The sequence below is a fragment of the Pelobates fuscus genome, chromosome 3 (genome assembly GCF_036172605.1).
Source record: "Pelobates fuscus isolate aPelFus1 chromosome 3, aPelFus1.pri, whole genome shotgun sequence".
Taxonomy (NCBI): domain Eukaryota; kingdom Metazoa; phylum Chordata; class Amphibia; order Anura; family Pelobatidae; genus Pelobates; species Pelobates fuscus.
The window spans coordinates 153,274,625-153,294,459 of record NC_086319.1 but is presented as its reverse complement, the minus strand read 5'-3'; the positions used below and the strand labels follow the sequence as shown (position 1 = coordinate 153,294,459).

Sequence of the window (19,835 nt, the reverse complement as noted above, 5' to 3'; positions counted from 1 at the left end):
CACAGTTGGGATGGTGTTCTTTTTACTATAAGCCTTGTTGATCCCTCTCCAAACATAGCGCTTATGGTTTTGACCATAAAGCTCTATTTTGGTATCATCACTATAACTTACAGTGTGCCAGAAGCTGTGAAGCATTTCAAGGTGTTGTCGGGCATATTGTAACCAGGCTTTTTTGTGGCATTGGCACAGTAAAGGCTTCTTTCTGGCAACTCAACCATACAGCTCATTCTTCTGGCAGTTGTGGCCGAAATCTTTCTTGGTTTACCTGACCTTGGCATGGTATCAAGTGATCCCTGACGTTTCCACTTCTTAATAAGTGATTGAACAGTACTGACTGGCATTTTCAAGGCTTTGGTTATCTTTTTATATCCTTTTCCATCTTTATAGAGCCTCTACGTGTTCTCCCACATTGGGTGTTTGTCTATAGCGGTCATTGCAACGTTAGAGGTGCGGCATCACTGTCACTTAATAGTCAGGTAGACATGTGTATGTCAAACTGCAATATCTCTGGTGACTGCAATTATATCTCTGGGTGCTCCTTGTGGAGCGGTCGCTGATTTGTGTATATGGAAAGTTGCTTGTTCATTCTTTTGGTTTCTTTCTAGGCCCATCGAAGCAACTAGTCGTTGGATAAAGAGTAATATTGCTTCCCCTCCAGTGTTTTCTGGCACTCCCCTCACTCGTATATTCAGTTTTCTGTGGCGGGATTCTAGTGTGAGTACAGAGCGGGAGAGTTTCTGCACCTACTGGGCCAGGTCACCCACCTGGGTTTGGGTGGTGTGTTGTTGCTTTTTCCAAGTTCGGTTTCTGGTTTCTACCTCCGTGAGTTTCTTGCGGCGCTCCCCTTATTTCTAATTGGGCTTCTTTGATGTCTGACCTCCAGACTTTACGGATATCCAGTAGTAGGTGTTTCATGTCGCCTTTAGTGACCGGTGAGGAGTCTTCATCAGAATCCATGACGAGTCAATCTCACCTGGGCAAGGCAGTGTGAGTATGTCCCCTTCCTCTTGGGATGCCTCAGAGTCCTCATCCTTGCTGTGTGTAGCGGGCGCCATCTTCATGCGGCTGTGAAATAGTCTGATATCCAGCATTCCTGGGGATATGACACTAATTAGTTAGATTAGTGCCCTCTGGTGTGAGTATGGGAACATCCCATTCCATATGTTTTCCATTTTCTATTTAATCTCTCACTCTTTTATTTAATTTCTGATTCTTTAAATTAGTGTCAGTGTGCTCCTCCTCTTGTGATTTGTAAGAGTGGACTTAAACCTGATTTATCTCCACATCGACGTTTTAAATGAGATCACCTGATATATTTAAAATTGGTATCACTGAGTAGATCCCATGAGATTTGGGGTTTTCTGGATGGTCGTGGCAGTTTTTTCATTGGCTTGCGTTTTCTTTTGCATGCCCTCATAATAAAAATGTTACAGCTTCGATAGCCTAATCATGACATTGCTGAGACATCTCCTTTGTTTAAAAGCTGCCTGTGAGAAATGTACAGAATACAAACCAAAGGCTTTTTATGATGAAAACATTGCTGTCACTTCAATATGAACCCTTTATACAGCTTGTATGTGCCTGGATGGTGAAAAATGCATTGCATGTACAATTATGATTTTGTGATATATCTATATCAACTTTATAATTTTATTTTAATTCTTAGCTATATGGAATTATAAAGTATTTATATTAATATATTCTGTTTGCTCATTTCTCAATATTCTGTGGGACACTGATGTTCTTATATAGTTAGCATCTTGTATTGTAAGTACTATAATTTTATTTTATTGTGATGTATTAGTGTGATTAGACTATGAGTTGAATATATCCACTAACATCCTCCATGTCTTCTTCACATTTTCCCTTTAATAGCTATACTCTAAGTAATAAGATACTCTTGTGCAGCGTCATGTATTCAATCAGGGTCTCAGGGGTCTCAGGGTTTGTTTTATTGTATCCATATGGATTTTGCATCTGCACGGAATTATGTGCAAACCTTTAATTTGGCCCGCCCATGAGTCATATTACATAGTTACATAGTTACATAGTTACATAGTTGCATAATTTCATAGTTACATAGCTGAAAAGAGACTTGCGTCCATCAAGTTCAGCCTTCTTCACATATGTTTTTGCTGTTGATACAAAAGAAGGAAAAAACCCAGTCTGAAGCGCTTTCAATTTTGCAACAAACTATGGAAAAATTCCTTCTTGACCCCAAAATGGCAGTCAGATGTCTCCTTGGATCAAGCAGCTATTACCCCACTAATTGGAAATTATATCCCTGTATGTTATGTTTTTGCAAGTATTTATCCAATTTCTTTTTAACCCCTTAAGGACACATGACATGTGTGACATGTCATGATTCCCTTTTATTCCAGAAGTTTGGTCCTTAAGGGGTTAAACATCTGTATGGACTCTGATAAAATCACCTCTTGTGTCATAGAAACATAGAAACATAGAATGTGACGGCAGATAAGAACCATTCGGCCCATCTAGTCTGCCCAATTTTCTAAATACTTTCATTAGACTCTGGCCTTATCTTATAGTTAGGATAGCCTCATGCCTATCCCACGCATGCTTAAACTCCTTTACTGTGTTAACCTCTACCACTTCAGCTGGAAGGCTATTCCATGCATCCACTACCCTCTCAGTAAAGTAATACTTCCTGATATTATTTTTTAAACCTTTGCCCCTTGGATTTAGGACTATGTCCTGTTGTTGTGGTAGTTTTTCTTCTTTTAAATATAGTCTCCTCCTTTACTGTGTTGATTCCCTTTATGTATTTAAATGTTTCTATCATATCCCCCCTGTCTCGTCTTTCCTCCAAGCTATACATGTTAAGATCCTTTAACCTTTTCTGGTAAGTTTTATCCTGCAATCCATGAACCAGTTTAGTTGCCCTTCTCTGAACTCTCTCTAAGGTATCAATATCCTTCTGAAGATACGGTCTCCAGTACTGCGTACAATACTCCAAGTGAGGTCTCGACAGTGTTCTGTACAATGGCATAAGCACTTCCCTCTTTCTACTGCTAATGCCTCTCCCTATACAACCAAGCATTCTGTTAGTATTTCCTGCTGCTCTATTACATTGTCTGCCTACCTTTAAGTCATCAGAAATAATCACCCCTAAATCCCTTTCCTCAGATGTTGAGGTTAGGACTCTATCAAATATTCTGTACTCTGCCCTTGGGTTTTTATGTCCAAGATGCATTACCTTGCACTTATCCACCCATATCCACCCATGTCCTATGTATAGCCCAGTTTATGAATAGATTTCCAGATAATGGTTTGTACTGGCCCTGGATATATTTGTATAATGTTATCATATCCCCTCTTATGCCCCTATTTATACATGACAAAACCTTACTGGCCTTAGCAACTGCAGATTGACATTGCATATTGCTGCCTAATTTGTTGCATATAACCATTTACAAATCCTTCTCGTGTGTTGTTATCCCTAATTCACTACAATTTAGGGTGTGCAAGTTGCTTGTGTATTCTTGACCCTGAAGTGCATAACTTTGCATTTCTCTACATTAAATTTAATCTGCCATTTTAGTGCCCAGTTCCCCAATCTAAATCCCTTTGCAGCAAAGCAATATCCTGCTCACATTCTATTACTTTACAAAGTTTTGTGTCATCTGCAAACACTAAAACTTTCAAGATCATTTATAAATATTTTAAATAGAAGTGGTGCCAAAACAGAACCCTGAGGGACACCACTTACCACTTTTGTCCAGCTTGAAAATTTACCATTATCGACAACGCATTGTACTCTATCCTTAAGCCAATGTTCTACCCAAGAACAAGAATATTAATCCAGAACAATTTATTTTAGTTATTGTGAGGAACCGTATCAAATGCCTTTACAAAATCCAAGTAGATCACATCCACTGCAACACCCTGATCTATACTTCTACTTACTTCTTCGTAGAATGAGTCCACCTACAGGGAGTGGAGTGTATGTGTGTAGGGGATGTTTTGTGTGTTATTGTAGAGGATGTAATATGTGTGCATTGTTTGCGTGTGTGTGTGTGTGTGTAAGGGATGCATTGTGTTTCTGTGTGTGTGATGGAAGCATTGTGTGTTTCTGTGTTTGTAAGTGATACAGTGTGCATTGTGTTTCTGTGTATCTGTGTGTGTAAAGGAAGCAGTGTATGTTTATGTGTGTTTGAATGGAATGCAGTGTGTGTGTCTGTGTGTAAGGGATGCATATTGTGTGTGTGTGTGTGTGTGTGTGTGTGTGTGTGTGTGTAGGAATGCATTGTGTGCTTCTGTGTGTGTATGTAGGGATGCATTGTGTGTGTGTATGTGTGTAGGGATGCATTGTGTGTGTGAGTGTGTTTGTAGAAATGCATTGTGTGTGTATGTAGGGATGCATTATGTGTATGTGTGTGAGAGACTTTTTGCTGGGTAGGATATGGGCCACATTTTGCAGGGGCTGAGAAGGGAGCAATTTTTTCACAGCAAATTCCATGGTGGTCCAGTTGTGATGTAGGGGCTCTCAGCCTTCACCTTTGTGGCTTTTCCGGTTGAAGCCTCTTCTTGTGAGCCCCGACACCATGTGGAATTGAGCATTGCCATGGTTACCACGGCAACCCTACAAAAGCCAACTGAGGAGGTGAAGGTTGAGAGCCTCCTGCCCCCTTTCTGCTGCCCAGCTCTGCAAGGTCCCGGGAGGGAGATAAATGATCTCCCTGACCAGGTCTGTATGCATGAAAGAGATTTGGGCTTGCAGACGGCAGGCCAATGACAACCATAACGGCTGAACGCTGCCCTGGTTGAACCTACCTTGCATTTACCATGATAACCCAGACCTTCTCACAAGTATAATTTTTGCCTACATGCAGAGTATGTATACAGAGATTTTAAATTGCTCCTCTAACAAGCTCCCTAGTTAGATAGAAAAACAGTGTATGCAGCCAATATTTCCCCATGTGCTGTGCTGACAGCTGACTTTAATGCCAACTCAGTATAACATTCAACAACTTAATTTAGCACATTGATGTATAATGATATGTGAATGTACATATTAGATGCTTAGCGCGTGTTTGTTTCATCTGGAATACACGTTGCTACTCTTGTTACGATTCCTGTAACATAATTATGTAAATAGCTGATTAGGTCCATAATTGCATTAAGGAACTTAACAAACTGATAGATATGAACTGCAACAATGTCACGTATTCTTCTGGTGCCCAGGAGTACTAGCAGACAGGTTGTTACTTTGTCTATGGACAGCTCTTCTCATTACCTTGAGATGGAATTAAATTTTTAATGGATACCATTAAAATATCAAATGATTTCTATTGTGTAAGCCAGGGGGTCACAGATATCCATTAGGCAGAAAAAAATTAATAATTCGGACCTGCATTTATCTATTAGATGATTGCTATTTGAAATGTGACTAATGCCAATCTCAGTATTCAGATCAATCGATAAGAAGTGGAAGATGGCAGAATATGTTGAATGAATATAACTTGGAAAAGCTGAATATCTGGATTACAATAGACTGAACAACAGTGTTATCATTTGTGATTTCTGTTAGCTTGGGTAGTGATGGCCTGTTTGGCTTTTTGGTTCTTGTTAACTGTGGTGAGAGCAGCCCGATATGTTACTCATATAGTTGCCCCCTGCAATGATGCAGGTGAGCAAAATTTATTTTCATCCTACTGAGTGGATGGCTACCCAAACCATGTTATGCTTGCATGTATTGAATCATTACTGAACCTGAAAATATGACAAAAGTCACAAAGACCCCTTCTGAATGCTGTAGTTGACTATGCAATGCTATTGGTTAACTTTCACCAAACATTCCATTCCTTTCTCCTACATCCTACTCAGGGTAACTGAGAGACAGGGAAAATAAAAAAAAATTAGCTGAAGTCAGGTACACGTTAATTTAATCAGACAGGTAAACAGCAAAGGAAATGGTTACAGAGAAACTCAAGAACAAGGCCAATACCAGAAATAACACTATGTGTCAAGGATCACACTAAAGGGTACTGAGAACAGATCGTGCTGCTCTACCCAAGCTCTGTAAAGAATATGATGAAATAAAATGCATATTAAAGGTAATGATTGGGGCGTGGTTTAGCGCTCGAGCTGCACGGTCGCATGCCGGAGTAGCTCCCGCCGCTCAAGACACACGGGGCACTAAAATAACTGGGCTACCGAGCACCAGCAACAGCAAGTCGGAAGACAAACGTCCACCATGTCCCAGAGATCAAAAACTAAGCCCACGAAGGCTGACAGAGCGTCCTTTTTCCAGGTAAAAGCCACGCCACAAAAAGCGCGGGAAAACGCAGAACAAGATGGCAGCACGCCATGATCACGGGAGGGCTCTCCTATATCCACCGCCTCTCCAGAAACGAGCACTGATGACCAGCCACTCACGGTGGCAACTATGAGGGGCATGATGGCAGGGCTCACGAACACAGTACAGAGGAGCCTTAAAGCTCAAATGCTGACACTGACAACTGAACTCAGAAAAGACCTGCAAGACATAGCGACCCGCACTGCGCATCTGGAATCCAAGATGAAGAATTTTTCACGGCTCATAACAGTGTGGCTGATAAAATGCGTGAACTGGAAGACGTCATAACAGCTCAAAAACTTAAGCTAGCAGACCTGGAAGATAGGTCTAGGAGGAACAACCTCAGATTTAGGGGGATACCAGAAGCAGTGACAAATGTGGACCTGGAAACGTATTTACAAGACATGTTCCAACAGATGACCCCCGAACTGCACCCGGACCAACTGCTGCTGGACAGAGCACATCGCCTCAGGAGACCTAGCCATCTACCCAACACGGCAGCGAGAGACGTCATAGCAAGAGTACACTTCTTCCATGCCAAAGAAAGAATTATCAAGGCAAGCAGAAATAGAGGAATGCCAGAGAACTTTTCCAACATCAAAATCTTCTCCGACCTCTCCAAAATCTTCTCCGACCTCTCGCAAATCTGTGGCACAAATCACGCTATCGCTGCGTAACCAAGGAGTAAATTACAGGTGGGCAGCCCACTACCCCTCCTGCTTGAACCACTTGAACCACTACTTTAATGCTATTCGAACCTACCCCTCTAAACATGGTCTTGATGTGGGAGGCCAAAGTTTTACAGTGTCAGGCTACGCAGACGACGTACTCCTCTCCCTAACACGCCCATACGAGTCCCTCCGGGCCCTGCTTCCTCTACTCTCACAATACGGTGACCTATCGAGTTATAAAATCAACATTACGAAATCTAGTGCTATGCCCATAGCCATGTCCGAGACTGACATAGCCCACATCAAACACACCTACCATCTACAGACTTCCAAAGACCATCTCACGTACCTCGGCATCAAGCTGCCACCCGACCCCTCCCATCTATACCGACTAAATTACACCCCATACTCACCACTCTGATTGCAGATCTAGACAGGTGGACCGATAAACCACTCTCATGGATCAGTAGAGTACACTCTGTAAAAATGAATGTGCTCCCGGCCATCCCCTAAACAGGATCTAGCCCCCCTACAAAATGCCATTGACCACTTTATATGGCAAAACAAACAAGAGTTGCACGAAACATCCTTTATAGACCAAAACCTGCAGGAGGATTGGGCCTCCCCCACCTCCACTACTACTACCTTGTGGCCCAATCAGCCCAGATCGCATTATGGCATACCCTCCCGGACAATAGACGGTGGACCTGGAATCTCTCCTGATGGGAGCACACCTCCCGCAATTCTTTATATGGGTCCCTAGAGATAGTAGAGCTCTACTCAGCACAGATTACCCATCGGTGACTAACTCCATCCAGGTCTGAGATACAACCGCTAGCAAATAGGAGCTCATGTCCTCCCCTTCCCCGCTCACACCACTCCTTAGGTACAGAGTATTACTCCCAGGTATGAGACCTAGGGAGTTCAAAGGCTTAGAACACGTAGGACTGCAAAGAATGCACCACGTGTAAGCCTTCAGCCACTTACCTTATCAGTCCGCCGATCTGCCAACATCGGGATTGGTCGGATCACCGCTCTCACGCTGGGAAAATATGCATTAAGCATCAGGGATGCCGGCCGCTATGCGCCCGCCCCTTTTAAAGAGGCGGCGCATGCGTATCGATGTCCTGAGGTCGTGAGAGCTCTAAACAAGAGAGCTTAATGCACACGTACCTTTTGGGGGTGTGGTTATGATAATCATGCCCCCAATCATATAAAAGCCCAGTCTGCCCCAAATCAGTGCCCTCTTGTGGTTCATAGTGTGCCTTGTGTTCCTAGTGTCCCCTCAGCGCGTTCCTGTATTCTTTTGATCATTCTTTGGTTTTTGAACCGGCTTGCTCTTGACTATTCTTATTTCTGGTTTCCCTGACTTGGCTACGTTCCTCACTATTGTTTATTTCTGGCTTCCCTTGACCTTGGCTTGTTTCTGGCATTTCTTGTAGTTTCTATTTTTTCGGGCCATTCTAAGGACCGGTTTAGGGACTTTCTATCTGTCTCTGTTGTTCTGGTGGTTTTCCATTTCCTGTATGAACACGGAGCAGTGATCCTCTTCACAGAACTCAAAACTAGAGCAACCCTAACAAACCCCGACTTTTTACCTGCAGGTCTGTGACTTTGCTAACCAGTCAGAAGTAAAAGCCGCCGCACTGACCAGGCCAACCTTTTTAAAAAAACCATGTGATGGCGAAACTTACCATAAGGGTATGATCACTCTGCTATGCTCCACCACAACAGCATGGGGCAGACTCCCCCCATGGACGATGTGTTACTAAGCAACCACTTCAGTTAGCCTAGACACTGATTGCAGTCAGGCTGGATGTGTAACTGATAGCACAAGTTAACGCTATCCTATATAGTCTGTACAAGAAATAACATCCCCGACTTAACCCAATTTATTGGTGTCAGTGTCACTGAGGCTCACTACGTCATTTTCATTTATTTCTGTACCACTAATAAATACAGAATTGAACTAATAAATACAGAATTGAAAAAAAAATAAAAAAAATAGTTACATCTCAGTGTGGAATTAAACAAAACAGATAATTAGATTTTTTGTTTTCAGTGTCAGCATTATACAGGTATACAGGTATGCATACGAAGATAAGATAAAACACGACAGTACACGAGAAAAGCACAGTCAACACAAGTTACATTAGTCATGTAGATGGTTACACAAATATTGTATCGGATATTGTAAAAGATATACAACTTCAAGTTGTTTACAGTAAATTATATATAGAAGGTTAAACATTGTGTATGAAGTACAGGATAAGGAGTAGAGCCTTGGTCATGAAACATCAGTCGGACATTGCATACATATCATAACCGGTTACAATAATCTTGTTCTGGTTTGCCCATTTGTTCCCTAGTGGAAGCATGTTCTTCCTCATCTACTATATCAACACAAGGGTAGCTATAGTACCCCGCTTATACCTACCACCCTACCACATCTAGTAAAATTTTGGTTTCTCCAGGATTCCAAATGTGGTGGAATAATCTAGCGTTCTGGTGAGGTAAGGTAGTAACTGGGGGAGAGGGAAAGGGGGGGTTATACCATGAGGTATATATGAAAGATTGTATTATAAATGGTTTTTGTGTCTAGTTTGAGGGGTTGTTTTCCACTTTTTGCATCTCTCAACGTATGTTATGTCTTGGTATACCATGTATCTCATTAACCTCAGCAAGAGCTGAGGTGTTTACAAGTAATAAAACAAACAAAAAAATGAATGAATAAATCATATATAACCAAATCATATATAACAACAAATCTAAAACCTAAAAACGTGTCATCCGATTGTATAAAATGACGCTTCTCTTGGTCTTATATTATCACTTATTATTATTGAATTGGGGATTCAAAGATTATATATTGAAAGATGTTATAAATGTGTATGTAGTTAGTGCAAACTCACTGATTTGGCAGATATTTCCCTTTCTATTCTAAGACCGTATATTGAAAGACTATACAAATATAATAGGCATTATAACTCTTTCTATATTTTAAGCTATCCTATATTTAGGATATATTTAACTATTTGTAACTGCGTAGTCTGTGAGTTTAAGGTAATTTCCCCACACTTGGCACTGCAGCCACCTATAGGCCCTTTAGTCACCCCACATTAAAGTTTTCCCATTAGAGTACTGCCTCCTTTAGGCACCTTTGGATACTACACCAAAGCATATCCACCTATTGGATTAATGCACCCTTTCAGGGTAGAAGCCATGCCACAGTTTTATTATACTAAATATTAAATCGAGGCTATTATCTTTAACCTTGCATGCATTTACACAGACATATACACTCAAAGGTACCCAGAGATTCAAACTAAATACATTACAAGCAGGAATATGCATATACATATAGACATATACATCTGTAAAACTTTAATGCTGTTTTTAAAATATTTGTATGCCTGCAATGTAAATTTAATACATGAATTTGACTCACATTAAATGCCTTTTTTGGGGGTAGAGAAAGCAGTTTGTGCTTTAGAATTCTGTTCCTAGAGGTACCTGACATGTAAATCCAGACATGTTTATTTGCACTGACTTTTTTTTGTCTTATCTTTGCAGGAGAAATCCACTTCACTTCCACCTGATTGCAGATACCATTGCTAAACAAATCTTGGCTACTCTGTTTCAAACATGGATGGTTCCTGCTGTGCGTGTGGATTTCTATGATGCCGATGAACTGAAGGTACACAGAATGTTTTTGTTTTATTATGTGAATACATAGGTAAACAATGAAACTTAAAGGGGCATTCTAGGCTGGGAGTTATTCTCATTTTTAACATGTTATACAGATAATTAAAAAACAAAATAAAAAGTGTTTGCTGGGTCTTCAACTTTATTTTAATTGAGCTCTGCCCTAGACTAGGAGGTTGCTCAGTTCTAATTCTGTAAAATGAATTATTTGGCATAAATTCTATTCATAGTATGAATGCAAATGCTTTCTCTGCTGATAAACGCTGGACTGCATCGGTTATCAGCTCGCTTACTGCTTTGTTCACAGTTTTGTGACTAGAGCTGTGCACGGGTTTCACCCAATCTTACTACCATGAAATGATCAGCCGATGCCAGCAAGTGTGTTCAAGCCAGGGCAGGTGCAAGGAATTTTGCAGCACAAAATTTTGCTGCCCCCCCCCAATATTCTCTGCCCACCATGTGATATCACAATACCCCACCCATATGATCTGCCATATCGGACAACGCCAGTGCTGCACACACTGTCTTTTCTCTGAAAAGGCAGTGTGTTTACATTAAAAAGCCTGCAGGGACAGGGTATAAACACCAGAACTACTACATTAAGCTGTAGTGGTTCTGGTGACTATAGTGTCCCTTTAATGTGAGGTAAATTAGAGATTAGTGCCACTAATAATTTACTGGATTGCCTACTTATCACCAGATGAGGACAAGAGGATGATGATGGGCTCAGGCAGCAGTCTGGCTCCACTGGTCTGGCGTTAAAACATGCTCTCTGGAGGCAGTGCTCACAAAAATCAACAAATAGGAACAGCTCCATTTTTAAGGGCCCCTTACACAGATCATGGTCTGGGCCCCCAGGGCCTGACTGTGAGTATGCCGACAAGGCCTGCCCATAAGCCTTAAGCCTGCAAAGCCCACCCATGAGTTCGCTCACAGGGAGTGAAGTGTATGAGTGTAGGGAATGTGCTATGTGTTATTGTAGAGGATGTAATATGTGTGTGTTCTTATGAAATGTAGTGTATAGGGATACCAGTTTGTGTAAGGGATGTAGTGTGTGTGTGCAAGGAATGCATTGTGTGAATCCGTGTTTGTATGTATAAGGGATGCAAGGTGTGTTTCTGTGTATGTAATGTAATGCAGTGTGTGTGTCTGTAATGGGTGCATTGAGTGTGTGAAAGAGATGCATTAAGAGAAGCAGTTTGTGTGCCTGTGTGTGTGTGTGTGTGTGCATTGTGCGCGCATGTGTGTGTGTGTAAGGGATGCATTGTGTGTTTCTGTGTGTGTAAGGGAAGCACAGTGTGTTTATGTGTGAGTGTAGGATGCATTGTATGTTTTGGTCTGTCTGTATGTGATTAGGGATGCATTGAATATGGGAGATTAAGCAGGTTTATTATACAAAGTATAGCATCTTCCTTTAATGTAAGGATTGAGAGGTTGCAAGCCACTAGGGATATAAGCAGGGAAGTACAACCCATTCTACTAATGCACTGAGATTTCAACTAAGACTATGCTATACCAGAAAGTGGCATATATTTACAACTCCAGTATAACAAACTTTGTGGCGCAAAGTAAAGACAATATTAACCCCTTAAGGACACATGACATGTGTGACATGTCATGATTCCCTTTTATTCCAGAAGTTTGGTCCTTAAGGGGTTAAAGCGGCACTGTCATGGCCGAATCCCATTTCTTTTTAACACCCTCCCGACTCCACTACATCTAATTGACCCCCTAGACACCCCCAAATGCCCCTAAGCAACACATATTACCTGGTTTTTAAACTTTATTTTCTGCCTGGACCTAGGTTCTGGGCGCCGCCATCTTTGTGTGGGTAGATGAAGGCCCTGTGGGAAACGTCATCTGCCCACACTAGATAGACTGTGAAATTCCCACGCATGCCCAGTTAAACACTTGGGCATTCGCTACGGGAAATTTCATTCATTCATTCGTCAGAAAGACAAATGAATGAATAAAAATGTCAGACGAACAAACAAACACCAAAAATCGGTGTTCGTTTGTTCGTTCAGTTTATTACAAGGAGGGAGCTACCGGAGCTCCCGAATGCCCCTACTCACTATGCCGCGAGTAGGGGCATGTCTTCTAAACAGTGAGAACCTGTGACTGCTCATTGTTGTAAAAAAAAAATGGGGGGGGGGGGGGGTTATTTAGGGCCCCCACCTGCCACTCAGTTTAATAGCCCGCACTCGCGCGGCATGGGTGGGGGCTCGGGAGGGGGTATTAGGGTTTTTTTTTTTTTAACAGTGAGCAGCCACTTTGCTCCTCCACTGATCAGAGATGGTCAGGTGTAGGAAACCTCCATAAGACAAATAGTCCCTACTTTGTCTTATGTTTTAAAGAAAGCTAGAGAAGACAGGAAGAAATGAAGAACAGATCCTGAGAGAGGAATCGATTAGAGAAAGGTAGGTTCGGCATGACAGTGCCGCTTTAAATTTTCCAGACCAGGCCTATTTTCATCAATGGGAAAATGAGAATACACCATTGATCCTTTACCAGCAGATTAGGCACGCATAGTCAGATAGTCAATTTGGATACTTAGCGGAAGCTGATAAAAGTAGAGACAAGGTTGGAAGCAGTTGCTCTGGTACTTACTTATCAATTCTGACACATCTGGGTCAAGATATGGTCACAGCTTTCACCTTCCAATATTGGCACATCTGCATCAATTCAGGATCATCGTTCCAAATAAGACATAATCACATGAATGCAGGGCCTTAGTTCTAAAAGTGAAGCACTAGCATACATTTCAATACAGTCTTTGGCTTCACCATTCTAACTCTTAACACAGACACGTCATTCTAGGTGTAGCATTATTGCCGTTAGGCCACATCATTCTGGTCTTTTATGTGTTAATTGTTTGATGTCCTGCGCGTGCAATTGATGCAAGGCCTGGACCTATATACAGATTGCATTTCAATGATCCAGTGCCATTTTGTGGTTTCTAGTAACTCTTAAGAGCATATCAACCCTGGTAACCCTTAAGCTAGATTATTGACCTTGATTTGTTCTTCTCTTGTTTCCAGTGTGTCTGATCCGGCTAGATCTAGATCACAAGATACTATTTCTATGCCCTGTGTACCAGTCTTCACTACGTTATTGACCTTGTTTTTGCTTTTTAATTTTGAACATTATGCTCCCCTTGGTCTGAACCAAAAATGTTAAGTTCGGCCACACTACAGTCCGGTAATATGTCTTTTCTTCTTGCTTTGCCTTGGGTAAGATGCTACCTTGTATCTTACTCAGGATTCTCACATGTTATTCTTCCCATAGAAACTAATGGGAGTTTTTAGCAAGTGTTTTTTTTAGTTGTGGCTGCTTGTTAATTCCTGTGTGAAATTGGCATGCCACTTCTTGCTAAAAATAGTGGAGGGACAGGTACTTTGGCAAGTAGTGTAGTGATGTACACATAAGAAGAAATACCAAGCCTGTCATAGTCCCCCCAAGCCAGAAGATATACCAAGCCTGTAAATAAATCCAACCTCCATGTAGGAAATGAGCTTTTTTTGAGATGTTTGTTTGTCACACACCAGTGTTCTAATAATCGAATCAGAGTGTCTTGCAGCCAAAAATGTATATTTATTTAAACATACACACCATCCGAAATAGCATAAGTCAATGCACACATCTGGACCAATACAGTAGCAATGTGATAGCATCCATTTTTGATGTTAAAAATATTGGTAAAGAAATTCTAGTTGCAAAATATTTTATACTTCTAATTTCAGTTTCTTAGGGGCATAAACATAAGGTTTGCCCGATACTTTAACCCCTTAAGGACCGGACTGTTTTTGCGATGTTGTACATATTCGTCCAGGCCTCTTTTTACACTTTTGTGGTGTTTGTGTTTAGCTGTAATTTTCGCTCTCTCATTTACTGTTCTCATACAAATTATATATTGTTTTTTTCAGGACAAAAAGGTCTTTTTTGTACATACCATTATTTATATAATCTCATGTAATTTAATTAAAAAAAAAAATATGATGGAAAATTAAAAAAAACAAAACATGTTTTTTTACTTTTACTTGAAAAAGTGTTTACTTATCTACAAAATCTAACAACACACGAAAAGGACCTGGGAATTGTTATAGACAACAAACTATGCAACAATGTGCAATGTCAGTCAGCAGTGGCCAAGGCCAGTAAGGTATTGTCATACATGAAAAAGGGCATTCATTCTCGGGACAAGAATATCATTTTGCCTCTTTATACATCACTGGTAAGACCACATATTGAATATGCTGTGCAATTTTGGGCACCTGTTCTAAAGAATGATATTATGGCACTAGAAAAAGTGCAGCTATGAAGAACGGTTAACAAATTAAAACCTATCTAGTTTAGAAAAACGTCGCCTGAGAGGGGATATGATAACATTATACAAATATATTCGGGGCCAATACAAACCATCATGTGGAAATCTATTCACAAACTACATAGGACACAAGGCCATGCATTTAGACTGGAAGAAAGAAGATTTAGTTTAAGGCAAAGGAAAGTTTTTTTTACTGTAAGAACAATCAGGATGTGGAATTCTCTGCCTGAAGAAGTGGTTTTATCAGAGTCCATACAGATGTTCAAACAGCTACTAGATGCATACTTGAAAACAGAATATTCAAGGATATAATCTTTCAATGTAGGGTAATAACTGCTCGATCCAATGATAAATCTGACTGCCATTCTGGGGTCAGGAAGGATTTTTTTTTTCCTAGCTTGTTGCAAAATTGTGCTTCAAACTGGGTTTTTTTGCTTTCTTTTGGATCAACAGCAAAAAAACAAATGTGAGGAAGGCTGAACTTGATGGACGCAAGTCTCTTTTCAGCTATGTAACTATGTAACTATGTAAAAGCTAATGAAAAAAAACTGCTAAATAGATTAAAAATGTTGTCCTGAGTTTATGAGTTTCAAAATACCCAGTGTTTACCTGCTTTTTTTTTTTTTTTTTTTTTTGCAAGTTATAGGGCTATAAGTACAAGTAGGATATTGCGGTTTCAAAACATACATTTTTTAAATTTATCAATAGTGACATTGTAACACTATTATCTGTCATAAATCTCTGAGTAACACCCCACATATACCTATTTTTTATTTTAAAGTAGACAACCCAGGGTATTCAATATGGGGTATGTCCAGTCTTTTTTAGTAGCCACTTAGTCACAAACACTGGCCAAAGTTAGCGTTCTTATTTGTTTGTGTGTGAAAAAAGTAAAAAACTAAATTGAACGCAAATTTTGTCCAGTGACTGTGACTACGTGGCTACTAAAAAAGACTGGACATACCCCATTTGCAATACCTTGGGTTGTCTTCTTTTGCAAATGGTATGCTATCATGGGGGTAATTCTCATTCATGGGCTACCATATGCTCGTAACCAACCTGGCAATTTTCAATGTAAAAATATTTGACCCATATATTTGACCCTGTTACTTTAAGAAACGCTATAAAACCTGTACATGAGGGGTACTGTTGTACTCGGGAGACTTTGATGAACACAAATATTAGTGGGAAAACATATCACAACAATTATATCATCAGTAAAAGTGCTGTTTGTGTGTGAAAAATGCAAAAAAGTCACTTTCACTGACAATATCCAAAACATATGACATAAATGCGCACGTAGAATTTAAATATATATGCATACTTATATATTTGAAGTCTACGTGTATATTTATATAATTATTTATGTAATTTTGTATATGGACATATGTATAAATCAAGTGCAGGGGCGGACTGACCGGTCGGGCACTTCGGACATGGTCCGAGGGCCCGGCCGGGAGGGGGGCCCGCCCTCAGGGGGCCCGGCCGCCCCTTTAAATGCTGCAGCCGCCTGAGCGCTCTCTTAAGAGCGCTCAGGCGGCTGCAGCTTCTCACCTCCCCTCCCCGTAGCGTGGCCGAGCTGCTCTGCGTCCGCGGTGCCGGCCGGAGTGATAGGAAGGTGCACACACACTGAGTGTGCACCTTCCTGTCAGTCCGGCCGGGTACAGGAAACAGAAACTCCTGTTCCGCGCGGAACAGGAGTTTCTGTTTCCTGTACCCGGCCGGACTGACAGGAAGGTGCACACTCAGTGTGTGTGCACCTTCCTATCAATCCGGCCGGCACCGCGGACGCAGAGCAGCTCGGCCACGCTACGGGGAGGGGGTAAAAAGAGAGAGGGAGGGAGGGGGGGAGTTAAAAGAGAGAGGGGAGGGGGTAAAAGAGAGAGGGAGGGGGGGTTAAAAGAGAGAGGGAGGGAGGGGTTAAAAGAGAGAGGGGGGTTAAAAGAGAGAGGGAGGGGGGGTTAAAAGGGAGGGGGGGTTAAAAGAGAGAGGGGGGGTTGTTAAAAGAGATGGGTTAAAAGAGAGAGGGAGGGGGGTTAAAAGAGAGAGGAGGAGGTTTAAAAGAGGGAGGGGGTTAAAAGAGAGAGGGAGGGGGGGTTAAAAGAGGGAGGGGGGTTAAAAGAGAGAGGGGGGGTTAAAAGAGAGAGGGGGTAGGGGGGTAAAAAGAGAGAGGGGGGGTAAAAAGAGAGAGGGTAAGAAGAGAGAGGGAGGGGGTAAGAAGAGAGAGGGAGGGGGGTAAGAAGAGAGAGGGAGGGGGGTAAGAGGAGGGAGGGGGGTAAGAAGGGAGGGGGGTAAGAAGAGGGAGGGGGTAAGAAGAGAGAGAGGGGGTAAGAAGGGAGGGGGGAGTAAGAAGGGGGTAAGAAGAGGGGATGGGGGGAGTAAAAGAGGAAGGGGGGAGTAAGAAGAGGGGGAGGGGAGAGTAAGAAGAGGGGGGAGGGGGGTAAGAAGAGGGGAGAGTAAGAAGAGAGGGGGGGAGTAAAGGGGGTAAGAAGAGGGGAGGGGGAGTAAAAAGAGGAAGGGGTAGTAAGAAGAGGGGGGAGGGGGGTAAGAAGAGGGGGGAGTAAGAAGAGGTGGGAGTAAGAAGAGGGGGAGGGGTAGTAAGAAGAGGGGGAGAGTAAGGAGAGGGGGAGTAAGAAGGGGGTAAGAAGAGAGTGGGAGTAAGAAGGGGGTAAGAAGAGGGGGAGGGGGGTAAGAAGAGGGGGAGGGGGGAGTAAGAGGAGGGCAATTGCCCCCTCCCCTGTCCGCAGGCACCGTGCGGGCAGCCGGCAGGGGAGGGAGGAAGAGAGGACCCAGGAGCTCAGCCTGCAGCTCCTCTGGGTCCTTCTTGAGCGAGCACAGATCGTTGCCGCGGTTACCACGGCAACGTTACGGCTCTTGCGAGAGTAAACTCTAGCCCTGGGAGGGGGAGAAGAAGGAAATGAGAGGGAGGGGGAGAAGAAGGAAATGAGAGGGAGGGGGAGAAGAAGGAAATGAGAGGGAGGGGGAGAAGAAGGAAATGAGAGGGAGGGGGAGAAGAAGGAAATGAGAGGGAGGGGGAGAAGAAGGAAATTGGAGGGGGGGAGAAAAAGGAAATTGACGGGGGTAGGGGGAGAGATTGACATCCATCACACACACACACACAATGCACCCCTTGCACACAGAAAAACACAATGCATTACACACAGACACACATACACAAGCAATGCATCCCTTACACACAGCAACACACAATGCACCCCTTCCACACACTCAGTGCATCCCTTACAGACACACACACTGCATCCCATACATACACAAACTCACCTTGCAGCCCTTACACATACAAACACAGATTCACACAATGCATTCCTTACACACATCAGGACACCCCCCCCCCCCACACACACACACCCCTGTGAACAAACTCATTGGTAGAACATGAAGGTGGACCCTGGGACCCAGACCTTGAGCTGTGTAAAGGGCCCTCAAAAAATGGAGCTGCTTCTCCCAGAACATTGATTTTTGTGACCACAGTTACAAACCGCCTCCAGAGAGCCTGTTCTACACCAGACCAGTGGAGCCAGACGGCAGCTGAAGCCCATCATCATCCTCATCTGGTTGTAAGTAGGCAATCTAGTATATTATTCGTGGCACTAATCTTTAATTTACCTCACATTAAAGGGACACTATAGTCCCCAGAACCACTGCAGCTTAATGTAGTGGTTCTGGTGTCTATAGCCTGTCCCTGCAGGCCTTTTATTGTAAACACGGCGGCACTGCAGCACTGTTAGTTAACATGGCAGATCATATGGGTGGGGCACTGTGATGTCACATGGGGGGGTGGCAAACTTTACTTTTGCCTAGGGCGGCAAAAATCCTTGCACCGGCCCTGCAGACACTGCATCCCTGTGGGCGGACTCGGGGGGAGGGGGGGACTCGGGGGGGGGGGGGGACTCGGGTGCAGGCGCCGGGGGGCCCAGACCTTGAGCTGTGTCAGGGGCCCCAAAATTTCTGATGGCAGCCCTGCCTGCCAGCAAGCCCACAGCCTGCCAGCCGCAGCCAGTAAGCCCACAGCCTTCCAGCAAGCCCACAGACTGCCAGTCAGCAACAGTAATTAAGGTAAGAGGAGCCAGCTTGGCCTAGGTATCAGCTATGTTGTGTTGCTATATTGTGAATAGAAACCAGAGTGTTGGAGAGACCCCCCTCCAGGCCCCATTAGAGTCCATTGTAGTCTCTAATGGGACCTGGAGGAAATTCTTTCTAACACACTCTCTAAAGGACACTGAGATAGCCTCTGCTAGAATGCTCCCCCCCTCCATGGCCCATTAGCCCTCAATTGTAGTCTCTACTGGGGCCTGGAGGCGACTGTTTCCAGCAGGGACACTGAGATGGCCTCTGTTAGAAAGACCCCCTTCCAAGCCTATTAGACTCCATTGTAGTCTCTAATAGGGCCTGGAGGGGATTCTTTCTAACACACTCTCTAAAGGACACTGAGATAGCCTCTGCTAGAAAGACCCCCCTCCATGGCCCATTGTAGTCTCTACTGGGGCCTTGAAGGGATTATTGCACTTTTGTTCCTTGTGTCTAAAGATTGTGTAGGGTGTGGCTGGAGGCGGTGCATGGAGGCGGGACATGGGTGGCGCTTGCTGCGGAGTATGGGTGGGGCCTGTAAGGGGCCCTTGATTTATTTTGCCCGGGGGCCCTGAGGGTTCTCAGTCCGCCCCTGATCAAGTGGGTTAGTCAGTAATTTGAGAAGTTCCATGTAGTCGTCTAAGAGCCTGGTATTTAATTACATTTGCAACTATTTTTAATAAGCTTTTATTTTAAGAGATTGTGTGCACAAATGTAAATAAAT

At 43.0% G+C, this 19,835-nt stretch overlaps 1 protein-coding gene across 2 annotated transcripts in view; it reads left to right on the top strand.

Annotated features, from left to right (window-relative positions):
• Nucleotides 1-19,835, top strand: part of LARGE1 (LARGE xylosyl- and glucuronyltransferase 1) — a 641,175-nt gene that overhangs the window by 347,353 nt on the left and 273,987 nt on the right. For both annotated transcript variants that reach the window (XM_063447549.1, XM_063447551.1), the window contains exon 5: nt 10,564-10,687. In XM_063447549.1, coding sequence (XP_063303619.1) covers nt 10,564-10,687 — 124 coding nt within the window. The remainder of the gene's footprint in view (nt 1-10,563; nt 10,688-19,835) is intronic.